The sequence below is a fragment of the Amphiura filiformis genome, chromosome 11, assembly GCF_039555335.1.
Source record: "Amphiura filiformis chromosome 11, Afil_fr2py, whole genome shotgun sequence".
Taxonomy (NCBI): Eukaryota; Metazoa; Echinodermata; class Ophiuroidea; order Amphilepidida; family Amphiuridae; genus Amphiura; species Amphiura filiformis.
The window spans coordinates 29349334-29368761 of record NC_092638.1 but is presented as its reverse complement, the minus strand read 5'-3'; the positions used below and the strand labels follow the sequence as shown (position 1 = coordinate 29368761).

At 36.3% G+C, this 19428-nt stretch overlaps 1 protein-coding gene across 1 annotated transcript; it reads right to left on the bottom strand.

The window, feature by feature from the left end:
• Positions 1-3485: 3485 nt before the first annotated feature.
• Positions 3486-16880, bottom strand: LOC140164693 (ornithine decarboxylase-like). Its single transcript, XM_072188047.1, has 11 exons — positions 16681-16880; positions 13813-13909; positions 11555-11631; positions 8957-9129; positions 8610-8744; positions 7975-8140; positions 7162-7459; positions 6431-6576; positions 6087-6210; positions 4669-4753; positions 3486-3658 (listed from the first exon to the last, which is right to left on the bottom strand). The coding sequence occupies exons 1-11, from the start codon at positions 16783-16785 to the stop codon at positions 3517-3519; spliced, it is 1548 nt and encodes a 515-aa protein (XP_072044148.1). The 5' UTR covers positions 16786-16880; the 3' UTR covers positions 3486-3516.
• Positions 16881-19428: the final 2548 nt, after the last annotated feature.

The window sequence follows — 19428 nt, the reverse complement described above, 5'->3', positions numbered from 1 at the left end:
CTAGAATTAGACCTGGTCTAACATGGAACACTTTTGTGCATACCGCCCTAAGTCATTCCACAAATTATAATATAGCATGACATTACTTGCATACATCCATTGGGGTCAAAGGTCATTGGGTCAAAGGTCATTGGGGTCAAAGGTCATGTAGGTATTACTTCCAGTATGTAGCAAAATACCTTAGGAAGTCGCACTATAATAGCGCATGACCAAAGTTGCACAGAAATATTTAGGGGTGGTGCAATAATTATGTGTAACCCCCAGGCCAAAAGGGGGGGGCAAGCATTTGTTGGCAGGTCGAAAGGGGGGTCAAGCGATTTTTGGCATGTCGAAAGGGGGGGCAAGCATTTTTTGGCACAGATATTTTGGGCACCGTTTCTATATTACGCCCTAAAAAGGCGTAGGAAAACGTTACAAACACGTTCAAATATGCAAAATTTCCTGCTCGCTGCGCTCGCATTATATGTTAAGACAATTTAAGGTTTTAAATGTGTAAGGGGGGGGCAAAGATTTTTGGCACGTCAAAAGGGGGGCAAAGGTTTTTTGGCACGTCGAAAGGGGGGGCAAAGGTTTTTGGCACGGCCAAAGGGGGGTGCAAGCAATTTTTGGCAGACCATTTTGAGAATTCACCCCCCCCGGGTACACATAATTATTGCACCACCCCTTACATGAATATTGAATAATTTTTGGTTAGGCCGAATAAAAAAATAATCATGTTTCGCGTCTTCTCCCGCTTCCTTTTTTGAGGTTTCTTCAATTTATATTTTTATTTTTTGAAATTCAGTTATAACTTTAAAAAAAATATGTCTAGGGAGTAAAGATGCTTTCTATAGCCTTGTTAATATACAAGAAACACTTTTGGAAGGTTTTGTGATAATTAGAGGAGGCCTATCTCGTTGAACAAGATATAAATAGAGGCCTCCTCCTTTTTCCGGGCATTATTGTGTGCGCTAAAACAGTTCAGTTCTAATTATGGGTATTTGCACCAATTTTACGATAAAAAATAAAAAGCCCCTCTTCCTCCTTTTTAAAACATGTTTTTTATTTTACTTGGCCTTATCAAAATGATTTCACATACTGTAATATTATGGAAAATAATCATGTAATATAATTTATGATTATAATAATAATACTACAAACATCTGTTCATACATGTATATTCCAATGAATTATACATATGCTGGACCTTTTGAACTTGCATATGCTATAGGTGAGCTAACAAATTTACCTTGGTCTCTAGCCAAATTCCAAAGTTATAGTGCATTTCAAAAAAAGACCTCTCTCAGTAAAATCAGCAATATACTACTGCTTACATCTATCCATGCTATATAGTTGGGCTAATTAGCTATAGGCCTAGTTAATTAGCTATTGCTAAGGTCGCGTATATGTGTATGCGCAATTAGCTCTAGTTAAAACTGGATCATAAAAAACAACAGTTTTTTTTAATTTACTTATGATCAACAATCATACCTTGTCTGTTCAGGATACTTACCGGGCTGTGCAATAATAATGGGCCCTAGGGAGGGTCAAATTGTGGAGGGGCAAGAAATATTTGGCCAGCCTAAAGGGGAGGGGCAAGCAATTTTGGCAAGCCAAGGGAAGGGGGGCAAGCGATTATTGGCACACATTCGTAGGACGCCTTTTAATTAAAACGTTCTAAAATGGCTTAGGGAAACAGTACGAAAATGCTTTCCTGCTCGCTGCATTCGCAATATATATCTACGCCATTTTAGGTTTGCAAATTGGGATCCCAAAAATGTGGCATGTGCGAAGGGGCGGTAAAGATTTTTTGACAGGCCATGAGAGGGGCAAGCGATTTTAGGTGGGTCGAAAGAAGGCAAGCGATTTTTGGCAGGCCGTTTGAAAATTCCCCCCGCCCGGAACTCATAATTATTGCACAGCTCCTTGATATGGAAGGAAGATATGACAATTGTGACTAAAACTGGACCAAAGGAAGATACACATTGCAAGTTGTAGTCAATTTCCTCCCGATATTGTGAGCGGGGGTAAACCTGAAGTTCTGAAGTTCCTATATGGGTCTGTAGCCAAGGTTATATGTTATGTGTGAACCCAGCCAAGCACTCACTTTAAAGGTGATTGAATGGTTTTCTACAAAAAGACTTACGCAACGTGAAACTCGAACCATATGCTATAAGCAAGAAAAAGATTTCAATAAGTACGCTTCTCATTTGTGCTAAGCTAATGATGTTAAAGTCACTTCTGATGAATGTTATGGAAACCTTTCATTATGTTAACGATCTGGTTTTGCATCACAACAAGAAAATATCAGAACTTTTTTTACCAATGGGGGCGGTAAGGTATACACTCCTATTCATGATACCGCGAGACTTGGTATTTCTGATACCATCTGCTTTATCCAGGCTACATATGTGATGTGATGTGGTAAAGCAAAATTAGTCGGAAATATTCATAGGAAATATTTCTTTTTGTTTCCTATTGTTACGGAAACTCTTTAATTGATCATTTATTTTGAACTGGTTGTTCAATTTCAATGGGTTTTCTGCAAAATGCAGCTTTGTAAATGCTTATTACTATCCCATAAGAAATTGAAAATTGAATATGACCGACTTCGATTGATTTTGCTTGATCACACCACATATGGAGGAGGAATCACTGGAAAATATCCTGGGAAAAGTATACTGGGATGCTGATAGTATACTAAATTTAGTTTAGGAGCTCGACTAGTGTCAGTTATGCTCGCATGCTGCCGAACTGACGGTAGAACGAAAAAGGCCCTGTTTATACTGTTTGGGGACGACCGAAATGCTTATATCAGCACAATAAGTATCACATGGACGATTATGCTGGGCAAGTGCAAAAAGACCGTGAGTGTCCCATGTAATCCACTTGGTGGACTGAAGGTTAAGGAAAGGTAGTGTGAACATCCCTTTGTACAACAATGAAGTCACGTGTAATGTTGAAGAATATTGTCAGTAAAGCTAATAACTTAACATCAAAGAAAATCAATGGTGTAGCCAGCTTTCCGAGACCAGGGGGCCACAATATTGGAAATCTATCGACGACCACGCGACCTAAAGATTTCGATACACTTGAAAGGGTCTCATTCTAACTCTCCAAGCCGTTCCGCGCAAAGCGCTCGAAAATTTGCATTAATTGAATTTTAAGTTCACGAAAAGAAAAAATTGCTCCCTGAGAGGTATTTAAAAATTGCTCCTTGAGGGATGTTAAAAAAAATCACTGGAGGTATTACAATTTTGTGGGTTTAACGACATACCTCTCGTCTTAAACACTACCTTCCCTATTTAACTACATGTACGATCCTGTGCGTACTTTGATGATACATGTTTAACCAGGTGACGCACCCAGACTCAAATGCGAAAAGTTCCACTTTTTTATAAACATCATTGGGCCCAATATAGGTCCTATTTTTTAACAGAATGGAAGTACGACTACACACACCCCCCCCCTCCACCCCACTCCCAGTGGGAACTACTCATCCGAGTATAATAATAAGCATGAAAATCATCGAATATTTCAAACTTCTTCAAGCGAGAAGACATATTGAAGGATCTCTTTGGCGGGGCTCGCGTTCACACCATTGTTGTAAGCCTGGTGGGAAATGTGGCTGGCATGTGCTTCGTCTGTACACCTAACAAGAAGTGGTTGGATATAAGGCCTGCATAAATAGAAATGAAAATACAACATTATTATGAATCTATTGGTAAAGTTCCTTTTATTCAAAATGTTTGATATAAAATCATCAGCATAGTGTAAGACAGCCAACTTGAATCAGGGATATAGCCGCCAGAAACATGTTGACGTCATTGGTATGTATACGTGTCGGCTTTATCCATAGATTAATAACACATAATAAAATGTTCCATGCCTGTGCCCTAAGTATACTTGAATGCAGCTGACGCCGGTACTGCGTTCGGACCTGGCAACATCACACATCTGAGAGTACACGGCTCGCTCAACTTGTCGCGCTATTTGCGCTATTTTGAGTTTACCCTTACGTATCGTCGACCCCATGGGTAACATGCTGACCTTTCGCTGTATGGTTTAATCAGTTTTGTATTCATCAACAAAATACTTTGTTCTGCTCCAGCTCGTAAAGTACAACATAATTGAGAGATCGCCAATATCGCCAATACGGCTTACACTTTGCGGCCAAAGTAATGATTTGTTAGCATACATATATGTCGTAATACTTGTCAAGAATAGTTCTAGCGGAGTTTCTTATTCTATAAGTGCAAAAATCACAGGCCCTCTTTTCAGTAACAAAAAAAACACTACCCTAAATTTGCTGTAGAAGTAGTGATTTATTACCATAGCGAAAGGTGAAAACAATTTTTGAATGTATTGCCCTGCACTAGACGTACGTTGTAACTCTGCATCGCAACATTGATTATCGAAGAATTGGCATTAAGACCTGGATCGTAATTTCATGGAAGATTCCCATCAATGTACGTTTCACTCTTGTACGATTAGTGTCTTCAAAAAGAGTGGTATTGTATTCAATCTATGATTGCAGACATACACAAACATGACAGGCGATGAGTGCAGCCGACTTATAGTGCATGGCAATACATTCAAAAATTGTTTTCAACAATTGCTATGGTAATTAATCAACAATAAACATAATTATATCACCACTTCTACGGCGAATAATAAGCCAAATCTTACCACACATTGTCCGGCACAGCATAGTAGAAAAACTTCTTATTAAAGCCATTAAAATCTGTTGACATGCATGTGTATGCTCCCATATCTGTACAGAAAATAAAGTATGTGATGCATCAACAAAATGAGAATCTTGCCTATGATAAAGCGCTGGACCAACAATTTTGTTAAAGATGTAACCTCTTAAATGTTACAAAGTATTAACATACACTGTAAATTCGGATGTGTAGAAAATCGCGGGGGTAAAGCTGTTGAGTATAAAGTTGAGTAATGGTTTATCTCCAAAGTAATAACCAGATGGGTAAAAACAAAACGGTAACCTTTAAAAAAACGTGGCGACCGAGTAAAACTTACTCAACTTTTGATCTTTGACCTTATTTTGACCTGATATGATTTCACTTTACTGGTGAAAGGAGTGTGTACATTATGCATCGTCGAATACATCCAACCCACATGCGAGCAAGATGGCTAATTAAAGCAATAATGTGTGATTTGCATAAAGAATAGATTCCTCTTTAAATGTTAATTTTAACTGATAGCTACTGATCACATTGTCTCCTTTTAATTTCGAGCCAAACAAACGAGGTAAAACGAAGAAAATTATTATTTCATTCCAGCGCCTACAATGCATGTATCAGCTCACTGAACGTATTATTGTCATGAATATTGGCGTAGTTTTACACAGCTAGGACGAATAAACAAGACGCAAGACGAATAGCGATATACACACAGATTATACGTCAAGACGGACAGCGCTTACAATGTGTGTATAATCTCACCAATCGTATTATTATCATGATTATTGGCACAGCTACACGTAGTTGATGTGAAGTACGAACAAGACATAAGACGAATAGCGATATGTGAATACAGTGTATACGGTACGTCACTGATTCAATGTCACTCGCACGCGATGTGTTTATTCAGCACTCGAGCTCGATTAGTGAGCTCAGAATAAAACCGGAGATAGCCGGTTTATTATAAATGTTGAATTTTACTGTAATTAAAGCACTTCATGTTTGGCCTTTCACAGGGCATTTATGTACACCAATGGCCATTACAGTGGTGCAAAAAGTAGAAATTCGAAAAAATATTGAGGGCGTTGCTGTGGAGCAAATCACACATTATGGCTTTAATGATACACCACCATGACCACAGGGATTGGAAAAATACTGCAGGTATAATCGTCTTTTCCATGATTCTCATATCAACAACCAAAGGAAGTTTGTACTTCAAATTATACCAAAGAAAATTGTATGGAACATTCGTATCAAGATGCCATCGTGTAGTGTCAAATTATGATTAAATACGGCCTAAGCTATATACTGTTGATTGCAAACTGGTCTTAATATAGTACTGCAATACTGGAATACTGGAACATGGTGTCATAGTAGGAGTCGGGAATCGTTCTTAATACTTACCTTCAAACACCATCCAATCGCCAACTTCAAGCTTTGGCAGCATACACTCGTCTATTATGACATCTTCTTCAGGACAAGTTTCGCCCATTACCATGCTTTCATGTTCCATTTCATCATCGTCCACCTATATGTAAGAATAGTAAGACGTTTAATTTTAAGAATAATTATCAGAATAATTATTAGAGAATATGTAACGCCTTGTACCAGCCACATATGATGTTCATGCTCTTTATACGTACTTCCTAGAATTTCTGATATACTTAAAAGATACTAAAAAAACATTGTATTTTAGATTTGAGGCAATTTTTTTTAGTTTACCACAATTCAGGAGTTAAAATGCTCACCTCTCTCAGAGCTCTTGGAGGCAGAACAGGGAATCCAAACAAATTTCGCAGAAAAGATGTAAATAACCCGTCGTTGACGAAATACATGTAATCATAAGTCAAAGGTTTGTCCTGCGCTGGTATACCAGAAATCTCGGCAAAATGACCTGGTAAAATTTCAAAAGAAATAGACAGATTTTAATTCCCTCATCGGAATTGGACTTTATTGACTTGATCTATATCTCAGTGGCATATCACTGTGCAGTGATCCGAACACTTAAAACAAAAGCAATATCTTAAAGACACTAAACCTTACTGCACACTAAACCTTACTGCAAAATAAAGTAGACGATAGATGGAGAATTTTGGTCTTAGTATCTTATTTGGCACGATGAGATTTTATTCCACTGATCGATACGCATTTAAATGTCTTAAGGTCCAATTTCAAAAATGACAAATTTAGATATATCCTCCAACTAGGTGATTTCTGCTACCTTTAGTAACGGGTTCAATAAAGCCTGACGGAATCTCCATCCATCGAATACTTTATTTTGTAATTTAAGTGTTTAATTTGTGTTCTTAAGAAATGACTTGTTTTACATGTTTTAAGTGTTCGGATACTCTTTGTGCGCAGTATATATGATGTTCTCTGTTGGTCGCCATTTAACTACGATATGAAGTCATCTTTGATATGTTTATTGGGGGTTGTTTGTTAGTTATAACTAATACATAATAGAGACGATGACACTCACTGATGGAATCATAACGGCTAAGTCTTTTTTGTACCGTGCTTGCTCGACGAGTCAACACAGGGCGTGTACTGGATCTTCTTTTTTGACTATATCCACTTGGGTTGGAAATTCGCTTGGAAACTCCGCTTCCGCTTCCTCCAGTAGATCTTCTTACTTTTGGTCCAATTTTGAAGCCGATGACATTGGCTACAAGTGTACCTGCTGACTCAGTATAGTATCTACCTGGTTCAGCAATGATGGTTACGCCAGAGTCAGGAGGAAAATAGTTCTCTATTCCTTCTCTAACTGCACTTGCAAACTGAAAGGATATAAAATGAATTTACGCTAATTAGGAGATAAACGATAGGTTTTTTTTTATCCAATCAGGACAATAAGCCCAATCGGCATTGGCAGTTTGCAATGCATTGTGGGACAGTTTTTGCAGTTTTGGGACACTTTGCCCTCTGACCTATTGGGAAAATTCACACAGATTTTTTTTTGCTTACAAAATATAATCTAAAATATTTTACAAGAATGAAAAACAAACCCAAAAAATATTATTATTGAATAAATTAATTATTTAAATATCTTTAATGATATCAATATGACAATAATAAATTAATTAATAATAATTACAGCAATTTCCCCTAATATGGCACAGGTCAAAGTGTCCATAAACTGCTCTCAAAAACCGGAAGTTATAATGGCAATTGGGTTTGTTCCAGAAGAGGATGTGCCCGGTATTTTCTCTTTTGAAACTGTCAGATACATCCTTCTATCAAACATGTTATGAGAAGTATAATTTTAGGGCAGTTTTGCTAGGAAATAGCATACCAGTATAAACGGATTGGCACAACGTGGAGATCCAGGGAATCCTCCTCCTATGTCCAAAACATTCATATTGAAACCCAGACGATTGCCGACATCAAAAACCTTCCTTGCAAATTGTAGAGCATTTTCAAACATCGCCGGGTTTGAACTTCCACTTCCTATATGAAAACTACAAAACATAACATAATTAGATAAACATATAATAGGCAGGAGTGCCCATCTCCCTTTCGAAGCGACTTGGGACCAGACTCTACCGTGCATGTGTTACTTTGGTAACACGGTTGTTTGATGACATGTATAACTGTATTCATTTTTAAGCAAAGTTGAACACTGATGGCGCTATTTATCTTAAATCTTGTTTGCATCTTTACAAGGGGTAGACACATGTATAATGGCATTAAAACATAAAAATGAGTAACATACAGCAAGGAAATTTTCAAACTACTTTGTATCATGAAATGAAAGGAATAACTCATATTATTGGGCCTGCTATTAAATTTAAAATATATATAAATAGCGCCCTCAATTTGGACACAAATATACATTTATAGGATTAAAATAGCACAAAAAGGCAAAAAAGTTGAACAATTTGATAAAGAAAAGAAACTCTAAATTAGAAATTGATCGTATATACTTACTGAACTCCGACCATTTGTAGTCCATGTTTTTTGACAAATTCCAGAAGCGACTTGACGTGCTTGTGGTGGCAGCCATATTTGTAGCCAAATGCATTTTGGGCTGTTTGATCAAATATACTCAACCGTAGTAATAATCTATTAAGATAAAATAACGCATAATCAACTTAAACACTTTTTCCTAGCGAAATGGTAATAAATATTAGCAGTATGATTCGAACAGCAAGAACTAGAAACAAACTATAATGTAATATGTTAATATTTTGCAGACTTTTATTAATCTGTATATCCTGTGAGGAAGGCACATTATTTTCTTAATTGAACCCGAATAAGTGAAAGAAATTAGGTACCTCGCTTCTGGGAACGAATCCTTTATCTTCAACAATTCAGTCTCATCATCAAAGGTCATAAGGTCAACCTTTTTCTCTGCAGCATATGAGAGATACGACCCCTGCTTCCGGGTATGAGAGTAGACGATGCGTGATGGTGAGACGCCCATGCTTAAAACTCGGTCAATTTCTTCCTGTGGTCAGACATGTCAGAGGGATTATTAATATTCCTTTAAAAGGGAGAGCTTGGCCATAGATTACCTAAACTTAATGACAAGAAAAACACACCTTGCAACACCTCTCCAAAGAGATGACACAGTTTGACCTTCATACCACTTGAGGTTAACAATATTATACTGAGGTACTGGACACTTGACACTGATCCATCTTAAAGCACTTTTTTGATATTGAAGTATACAGAACTATGATAGATAATTGAATGGTCATTGGCTTGGCTGGTGTTTATAAAGAGATTACTACAGCGTGTCCCAAAAGTAACTTAACATTGTGAATTGGTCATATCTCAAATATTTCCTATTTCATGCCAAAATGGAGAACATATTCATATAGATTGATCTTTTAGAATTATTCTGATACCAAAAAGAGCATTATTGATGACCCTTTGACCTTACTGTGCGACTGTACATATGTGTGTATCAAACCCACAAAAGCAAGCTCACGTGTTCTTTGTTCAAGAACATGAATGATGTGCTTCCCTGAACAATAGAGTTGGTTCACTCACTGCGCACGCTACATTTAGGTATGAACATTCATGGATTACATGGCTTAGCGTAAGCGTGACTGCTGTTTTAGATTATAATTAGGATATATTGACAATATTAAACTTTACTTTAAAACAGTTGAAGTGAAGATGAATTTCCTATAGATCAACGGATTCAGGTCGTATGGTTCTTTGCCGAGACAAAGTCGGACAAACTCACTGAAGCAATGTTTAAGGAACAGTTTAATGTAAATTATGCACTACCCAGCCGAAATAGAATCCAGCAACTAGTGCTGAAATTCCTATCAACTGGATCTGTTCATGATCTACTTCGGGCAGGACGTGGAAGAACAGGAAGATCGGCTACAAACATTGAAGAGCGGTGGCGAAAAGCCCAAGGCGATCAGTACGTCGACTTTCAATGGAGAACAACGTACCCCGTACAACTGTTCATTGAATCCTCAGAAAAGATCTTAAGCAGTTTCCATATAAAACCCAGATAAAACAGAAAATAAAGATTACGCAAAACAAACAAACAAACAATCAAACAAACACAGCCAGATTAAACAAAACAGATTTTAAAATGATAACACGTTATATCGTGTTCACGTCTCAAATGACGAGACTTATTTTGCGTTTATAAAAGTGGGTTTTACGGTACGGTAGATATCCATTAATTTCATGCCAAAGGGTCATGACCACATAGGCATGTTTGGTATCATAACATTTCTAAAAGAATTATCTACATACTGTACAATTTTTGTAACAACACTATTAACCCAACGCAAGTTATGGCAAATTCACAATGTTAAGGGACTTTTGGGACACCCGGTATAACACATTCCACCATTAACAACATTGGAAGTTAAAAGCCGCAACTCGGAGATTCTAGATTTCAATTGACCTTTTCGGTAAATCCCATAAGCCTTTGCGAGTACACCTGAGAACTCGTCATTTGACGTCACGCCGACTTACAATGCGCAGAAACGATGTTCGATAAACGATGTGCGCATCGGCGCAGATCGGCGTGACGTCAAATGACGATTTATCAGGTGTACTTGCAAAGGCTTATGGGATTTACCGAAAAGGTTAATTAGCGCCAGAAAGACGCAGCTCGGTACTTACAGGAATATTAATGAATATCTTAAGGGGTTGGGTATTTTCATTATCTGAATCAATATATGAAAAATAACACTTTGGTGTTTTGCAAAAGTTCATTCTACAAATCATATACTTTGAAAACTGGCTTAATTTATTGTTGTTAATGAGTTATGTACGTTTTACAAAAGTGTTGTTGTTTCAGCCCTCTTTACAACATAACTCAAGAATCAAAAGTATATCTGTGATATTTGAATTCTTCTACACGCTCGCTATGAATTGAGCAATGCAATTTTGCTAAAGCTCACTACCATTCGCAAGATGCTGTGAACTACATTTTTTTGCTGCTTCGACCAACAATACATCGTATACCCTTAAATTCCACTATTCTTAATCATATTGACATTTGTTATAATGAATAGGATACAGCTTTTTGCATTTCTTGCTTTCTGGCTCTCAACCCTCGATATCAGTGGCGTAGCCGGCACCTTTTCAGAGGGTGGGCAATCTTACAAATCTTAAAAATCTTACATATCAGGGCAGCTAGCATTCCTGGGTGCAAGACTTCTCAAAGGGGAGTAGCTGCTCTACTTTGTACCCTGGCTACGCTCCGCCACTGCTCGATATACTGCTTGAATTTTCTTTGATAATCTTTGATTGTTTATTAGATTCTCTCTTTTGTGGAGATTCATAAACACTTCAGTTACGTGGTAAAGTAACTAAAACTTTAAAAGTTGGCTCATGTCACAATCAAATTTACCGTATCTTTACCATTTTTACCAGTCTTTTTGTCTACATACCAAACTGGCGCAATCAAAGCCACACCCAAGCGATGCTAACACATTCAACACTGGCGTGTACGGCATACATTTCACCGCTAAAAGATAAAATTTAAATCATTACAGTAGTATTGTTCCACGAAATAACGTCAAAATACGAAATACATATAAATTATGCGAAATGTGCGCATGATTCCTGACAACATCCCAGCAATCAATTAAAGGAGGGTTTCGTGATCCTAGCATCCTTTTTTATGACATTTTTCAGTAGATATCCACAAAAAAAGCTTATTCCCAAAATTTTAGTTGATTCCGATTTTACGTTTGCATGATTATGTGTATTATACTGCTTCATAGACACCCAGCAAACACAAAAACGTTTTAAAAACGTTTTAAATAAGTTATATTTTGGCTTTTGGTTTAGGTAAAAACGTTTTAATAACATTAAAATGTCGGGTTATATAAAGGTCATGATAACGATTTAAAACGTTTTGTATGAAAACACACTACAACAATATTTTTAAATGTTTTCAAAAAATGTTATTGTAAACTATTTTTGAAAATTTTTTTGCCAAATATTGTGTCAATACTTAAATAACATTATGTTTAAATATTTGAACCCAGCAAACACAAAAATGTTCTTAAAATGTATTTTTCAAAACCTTTTAATAACATTTAAATGTCGGGTTATATAAAGGTCATGAAAACGTTTTTAAAACGTTATTGAAAATATTTTGGGCAAACATTTTTCGCCAAATATTTTTTCAACCCCAAAATAACATTTTATTTAGAATGTTTTGTATCAAGTTTTCAAGAATGTTTTTGAAATGTTATTAAAACGTTTTTATACCCTTCATATAACCCGACATTTAAACGTTTTCTGTAAAACATTTTTGTTTGCTGAGCAGTAGATTATCAAAAATGTTTTTAAGGTTATGAAAACGTTTTATACTCTTAATATACCTTTTATATAACCCGACATTTAAACGTTTTCTGACAACCTTTTATAACCTTTTGCGAATGATGTCGAAAACGTTTTGTGTTTGCTGGGCAGTGTGTCTGTCATATTTCACGATGTCTTTGCTAAACGAATATCTGCAAGAAATTTACATAACCCCGCCCCCTCCTTTTTTTCCCTCCCAAATGGCTCATAATTGCACAGCTCCAGGGACCATATAGCATCGATTAAGGTGTCCATCAGCTGTATGGACTACAGCGCGGGCTATAGCTGCACCAGGTGGATGTGACTTCATAAGAGCAATGTCGGGGATTATAGATAACAATTTTTCAATCGATGTGGAGAGATGAGGTCCGACCAACAGCCATTATAACGAATGGTTCATGTTCAACTAGTTCCAGCGGACGGTCTGTGGCTAGTAAGGAATCGTCTTTGACCATGCGCTGATCAGGCTGGTCAGGAAGATATTTAATATCCCGAATTTATAATATGCCTACCAGTTCCATCCTATAACCGATTGCTAGAGAATATGTGTTACCATGTTTAATAAATTTGTATTTATCGTATAATAAAATGTGGCCAAATGTATAATGTGTACATAGTGTGTGGATCACAAGAATAATAATCTTCTACGGACTTGGCTACTAAGCATGTCGGGAAGGATATTGACCTATGTCAGTTATCATGTTAGAGATGAGGTCCGACCAAATGCTTGTGTCATACTTTTGTCGCTGAGCGGCGTGACGCACGCGCATTGCAGACAAACGGACACAATCGAAGCTTGTCATTGGTTAATACGTCTTGCCTGTTGCCGCTTGCCATGGAGTATGACGGGGGCATTCACTGTGTGCGATCATGCGTGAGAGGCAATTCCCGATAATATATTAAGTTCCCTGGCTGCACTCACTACTCCAGTGGAGGCAGTATGACCATTGACCGCAATGTCGTATACAAGCTTACTCACACATCGAGAAATCAATTACCCCGGCTATTGTCAGTAGCCTTAGTCAGGTCACTTGGCTACTGCGTCTCATATTAAAGGTGGAATAAAATGGCCATGCGTGGCTGTGGATTCAACCTACCATGGCGATTTCTACCATGAAGATATCGGGCGATGACACTGTGTGAGGTGCAGTTTCAATGCGACTTAGGCCAAGTTTTGTTATAAATCTTTGTTTATACTCACGCAGTGCACTTATTCTCACTTTCAGCTGCCATAAAAAATGTAAACTTGCCATCAAAGGAAAAAGGTGTCTGTACACCATGTGACACAAGAAGACCCGGACACAAGAAGACAATGCAACAGGTAACGATAACTTACCAAAGAACGGTGTAACACGAGGGAGTTCACTCAACCATTCGTTATGTTTCTTCAACACATCTCCAATGTCAACAACCATAAACGCATCGTCTACAAACTGAAAGAAATGGAAACCAAAATGCATCTAGAATTATCGTAACTGAAATATTTAAGGAATATTTCGTGATCCTAGCATCCTCTTTTTATGATATTTTTAAATAGATATCCACAGACAAAGCTAAACTCCCTTTTTTGCGATGCTACAGGTCATACTGGGAAGTCTGCCCAACCATCAAAAGGAAGTTATAGACATTTTTCAAATGATCTTCTTGCTAAATAGAAGTATGGCTGAGTATTGTCTCTGAAAAGTTAAAGAATTTCATATTTGTTTATTAAGTTTTTATACACACAAAGTGTAAGACACTCTACGACAAACTACCACAAAAGGAAGTAATGGACAAACAATTTGCCTAATTTTGATCATTTTTACTCATTACAATTAATACCCCAACCCAAACATTATAATATTTATTTGTTTAAATATTGAATAAATTGCTGCAAATTGTGTTGCCCCATAGGTCAATAACATCAAATTGTCCATTACTTTTGTTTTGTCAGTACTGCAAGTCATACCGGGCTCAGGAAGTACTGATGGTCGCATTGGTTTTGACAGGAAACACAAACTCCTAGCTCCTCTTGACTTTGGTCAAAAGTTGTTTAGTTTCCAAGAAGCACATGTTGTATCCGTGTATTAACTCTCTTCACGCGGGTGTCAACTGCAGACGACATGTTTCAAATTTTTTTTAAAAATTCAAAAAATTCAGAAATGTAAATTTTCATGACCATATTTGGAATCAGCATGAAAAATACATTAAAATGAGTACAAACAAGCCTAGTATTGGTTCAGTAGTTCTTAAGATAGCTCTTGATATTTTGAGAAAATATTTCAAAACTTCAACTTTTTCCGTTGAAGCGCATGGCTAGCACGCAGAGCATTAAATATGATCTTGTATATTCCCATACCGCAACAAGAAATTATTAAAGACTATAACATGTATAATGGTACTAGTCAATTTCTAATGTGATACCAATGGGAATTACCCCATTTGATCGCAACATTTTGGATACATTGCTGAACAAACGGGATTCAAATAAAGACTCCCTTGTCCTCCATGACTTGGATGCAAGAACCCCCCCAAAAAAAAAAAGCCGAAAATACCATGAATACCGGCGTTTAGCGAAACGGGAACGACTTTGCTATATTGCGGGTGGATGGAGGTGGTGGTCAAAAATCGGAATTAACTAACATTAAATTGGGAAAAGCACAGTCCATGTTTTTTCATGTTTGGGGAAATTGCCCCTGGCCTCCGTATTAGCTGCCCGCCCCATTGGATTTGATCATTTGTTTCTACTCTCTAAGCCTTAATGTACGATTTCTGTCAAATTTTAATTTTGTTATTCTTTATTCAAAATGTTGAAATAATATTACTAATAATTGCCGGGAAGGGTTGCTGTCCATTTAAAGCTGAAATAAACAAGGTAAAGTGACAAAAAAAATCACACTGGTTATTTTGGCCATATAACATCCAGTTCTATGGGAGGACATAATGTCATAATAAAATAAAATATGACTTTATGTCGAACTTTGCCCTGATGACCTACAAAGACAACACATTAGGCCGATTCCATTTAAGTGCAAGTTGGAACATGTGTAAACATCACAAATATGCAAAAATATTAAGTTAGAAAAGAGGATAGGAAGAGGGAAAGAGGAAACAAGAAGAGGAGGAGGAGGAGCTAGAAGAGGGATACAGATCTCTGCAAAAGATAATAAGTTAATAGGTGAAGCAGTGAAGCTACTGAATGGAAGAGAGGAAGACACTTGTGCATAATATTGACGAATTCACATGATTAAGAAATAAGAGCCTTAAGTATTAAAAGATGAAGGTGTTGGTGTTACAGTATGGATGTGGGTAACAATGCATATTTGAGGAAATTTACAGTCAAATTTAATGCAATGGGTATTGTATGAAAAAAAGATTAAGTCATAAAGGAATTCAGTGTATCAATACTAAAAAATGATGACCTGGAAAATTGTGGGGGAATTTAAAAGAGAACATAAAGCATTGAACAAGTTCTAAAGGATAGTGAAATGGACCCATCAACATTAAGAGGTAAACATAGAAAAGGCAGTAACCAACCATGGTAACAGAAATGGAGATACAAGGGTCAGCAAGTGGCTCCTACTGACCAGCACGATTTGAGGAAATTAAAGGAAACAAATAGAGAAGGCCAAATCAAACTACTTGAACATGATATGCAAATTTGATTCCCTATATTGATGCGAAAATTGAGGAAGTTAAAACTAAGGGCATGCTGCAAAAAGATGCTAGTCTCATATAATTCAATCTTTGTACCTTTCAAATGATATTGTTAAGGAACACTCAAAAGAAGAAAGACCAAGCGCAAAAAGGGAAAGTTAGCAGAGTGACAAAAAATGAAAGAGAAAGACGGAGGGGGGGGGGGGAAAGGAAAAGAAAAGGAAAGAAGCCCGTGTCTCATCCAAATTCACACCAATCATGGGCCAAACTAGTATAAGATACCAATTTTTTGCGCGCTTCCCAAAAGCCCTTTTTGAAAGCTCGAAGCCTTACATGTAGAGTCTCTTTAAAAAACATCCTATATATATTACCATTGTCATCTTTCGAAGTGAAGAACAAACCTGTTTTATGTCTGATATGATTGAGGAAATCTTGAGCCTAAAAAACCTTGCTCCTGAGGAAGAAATCACAATTTGCACCCCTGATCAATCAAGTCGAAGGCAGTTTCATAGTTTTCAACCACATGCATTGTCAGAATAAACTAAAATTAAAGTAATATTTTTATTACCTTTCTGTCGCATGTTTCCTCTGTTCTTTCACTAATAAAGTCTAGCTTGGTTGCTCCGGTGTTGTATGCGCAAGGCATGAAATCCTTTTTGATATGTTGTGCCATTATGGTATTCACATACAGCAGTGCTTGCAGTAAGGAAACTGATTGAATTATATAGCCTATAGTGTAACATCTTTGGTCGGACTCCCTACGAAAAACTTCCTTCCGAGAGCATACGCAGTAGTCGAACTCATCATGCTCATTCGTATCAAAAGTTACAAAAGACACAAACTCTAATATACAGGTTGTAACAAAAATATATCATACAATTTAGAAAATAGTATTAACCAGACTTGGCACTTCCCAGCAAACACAAAAACGTTTTGAAAACGTTTTAAATAAGTTATATTTTGGCTTTTGGTTTAGGTAAAAACGTTTTAATAACATTAAAATGTCGGGTTATATAAAGGTCATGATAACGTTTTAAAACGTTTTGTATGAAAACACACTACAACAATATATTTAAATGTTTTCAAAAATGTTATTGTAAACTATTTTTGCAAACATTTTTGCCAAATATTGTGTCAATACTTAAATAACATTATGTTAAAATATTTGAACCCAGCAAACACAGAAATGTTCTTAAAATGTTTTTTTTACACTCTTTTATTAACATTTAAATGTCGAGGTTATATAAAGGTCATGAAAACGTTTTTAAAACGTTATTGAAAATAGTTTGGGCAAACATTTTTCGCAAAATATTTTTTCAACCCCAAAATAACATTTTGTTTAGAATGTTTTGTATCAAGTTTTCAAGAATGTTTTTGGAATGTTATTAAAACGTTTTTATACCCTTTATATAACCCGACATTTAAACGTTTTCTGTAAAACATTTTGTTCGCTGAGCAGTAGATTATCAAAAAATGTTTTTTAAGGTTATGAAAACATTTTATACTCTTAATATACCTTTTATATAACCCGACATTTAAACGTTTTCTGACAACCTTTTATAACCTTTTGCGAATGATGTCGAAAACATTTTGTGTTTGCTGGGTTATTGATTGTATTGAATTTTACTTGGTCATTACGGTAATTTCTTAAGCTACTGCATAAGCTTCGTTTCAATGTAATCGGTGGTCGACAAACGAAGATATGGCCAATTGTGTAAAGTGGTCCTAAAATGGCAGCTTGGGACAGTTTCGTGTCTTTGTATAGCAAAAGTTAATTTTAATTAACAAATTTTAATTAGCAAAAGTTAATTTTAATTAAAAGTTAATTTCAACTTAAAACTTGAATCATGAATCATCTGGTCGGTGCTCTTTATATGGGTAATGTTAAACAATAAGACATTTGAAGTGGTAATCTTGAAATAAATATCATATTATTTATTTACTAATGTCAATTAAAAGTGGAAAAAAAAATGAAAATCTTTGATTTTGTTCTGAAATCTTTGACGATAAGCATGAGAGTTCATTTTACGCGGTATGAATTTGATGTATGAAATTGGCAAAAGGTGTCCCAACTCTGGCAATTAAGAGCTTAATGTACGATCTTTTTAAATTTTTAGATTTTCCTTTTTTTCTTCCAAAATGATATTATGCAATAATTATGAAAGTTCCCAATACATTTGGACGCGAAAAACATTGGGAATTTGCAAAGAAACAACATCATAAACTTCACCTCTATCACTCGAAATATCTCGCACTTTTTGGATGAGGACGGCGAGTGCGGCCTCAGAGTTGGTCTCCTACGCAACTAGTTTGGTTACGCTCTCTCCACATGTGGAGGGAGCGTAACCAAATTGGATTCGTAGAAGACTACGATTTACGATCGTTCAAGCATATTATCATAATCTGAAAAATTATGATAATATGTCGGACCAACAGAAAATCATCCCGTTTTACTACAAATAGGGATAATTTGACAGTTTGCTCACAGATTTAAGTTGGAACATGTGTAAGTATTACAAATATGCCAAAAATCGGTTTTGAAAAAACTAAAGGTATATTCTGAAAAAAGATCGTACATTGGCTTTAAGTAAAATTTTGCACAGCGTTTGACACTGAAATAGGATTTTAAAACTAAGGTTTTCTGTTAGCCAATATATTACTGATTCTCCTGCATATCACATTTACGCTATGACCCTTTTTACTTTTTCCTGAAAATCAAAAATGCAATTGTTAATCATGAAAGTCGATTCTATGCAATACAAGCTTGATATGCGCGACAATGTATGTAAAAAGTGGCCGAACTCTTTTTCTGCACGATTTAGTTAATTGAGAATGGCGTTTGAGTCCGAACAAGTAAAGAAAAGTTTTTCTGTTAGCCAAGATGTCACTGATTCCACTGCATTATAACTTTGTTGACATGATCTAATTTTATTACGAGAAGCAAAATTGCAATTGTATAATTTTTATTGCTACAGTCTGTATGATTCCTTTTTAATGGATCATATTCCGAGTATCATGGTTACCTAGATATTAAAATATCTACATCACCATGACATAGCATGATCATTTTATTTTGTCACAACTTTTCCGGTTTGGTGGTAACTAGAACGTTGACCTACATCAAGTATGTACTACCGTATCCCTGGGACTACGTACATAACCATGATAATTTTTTACCGAAAATAGGCTACTATTCAAAACAATCTAAAATAATTTCGAAAAGCAAGATGGACTTCATGGTAACACTTTTTGGGTGCTATTCGCTACTTGCACGGTTCCGCCATTATGCACTATGTGCGGGAGAGCCTCGAACTGG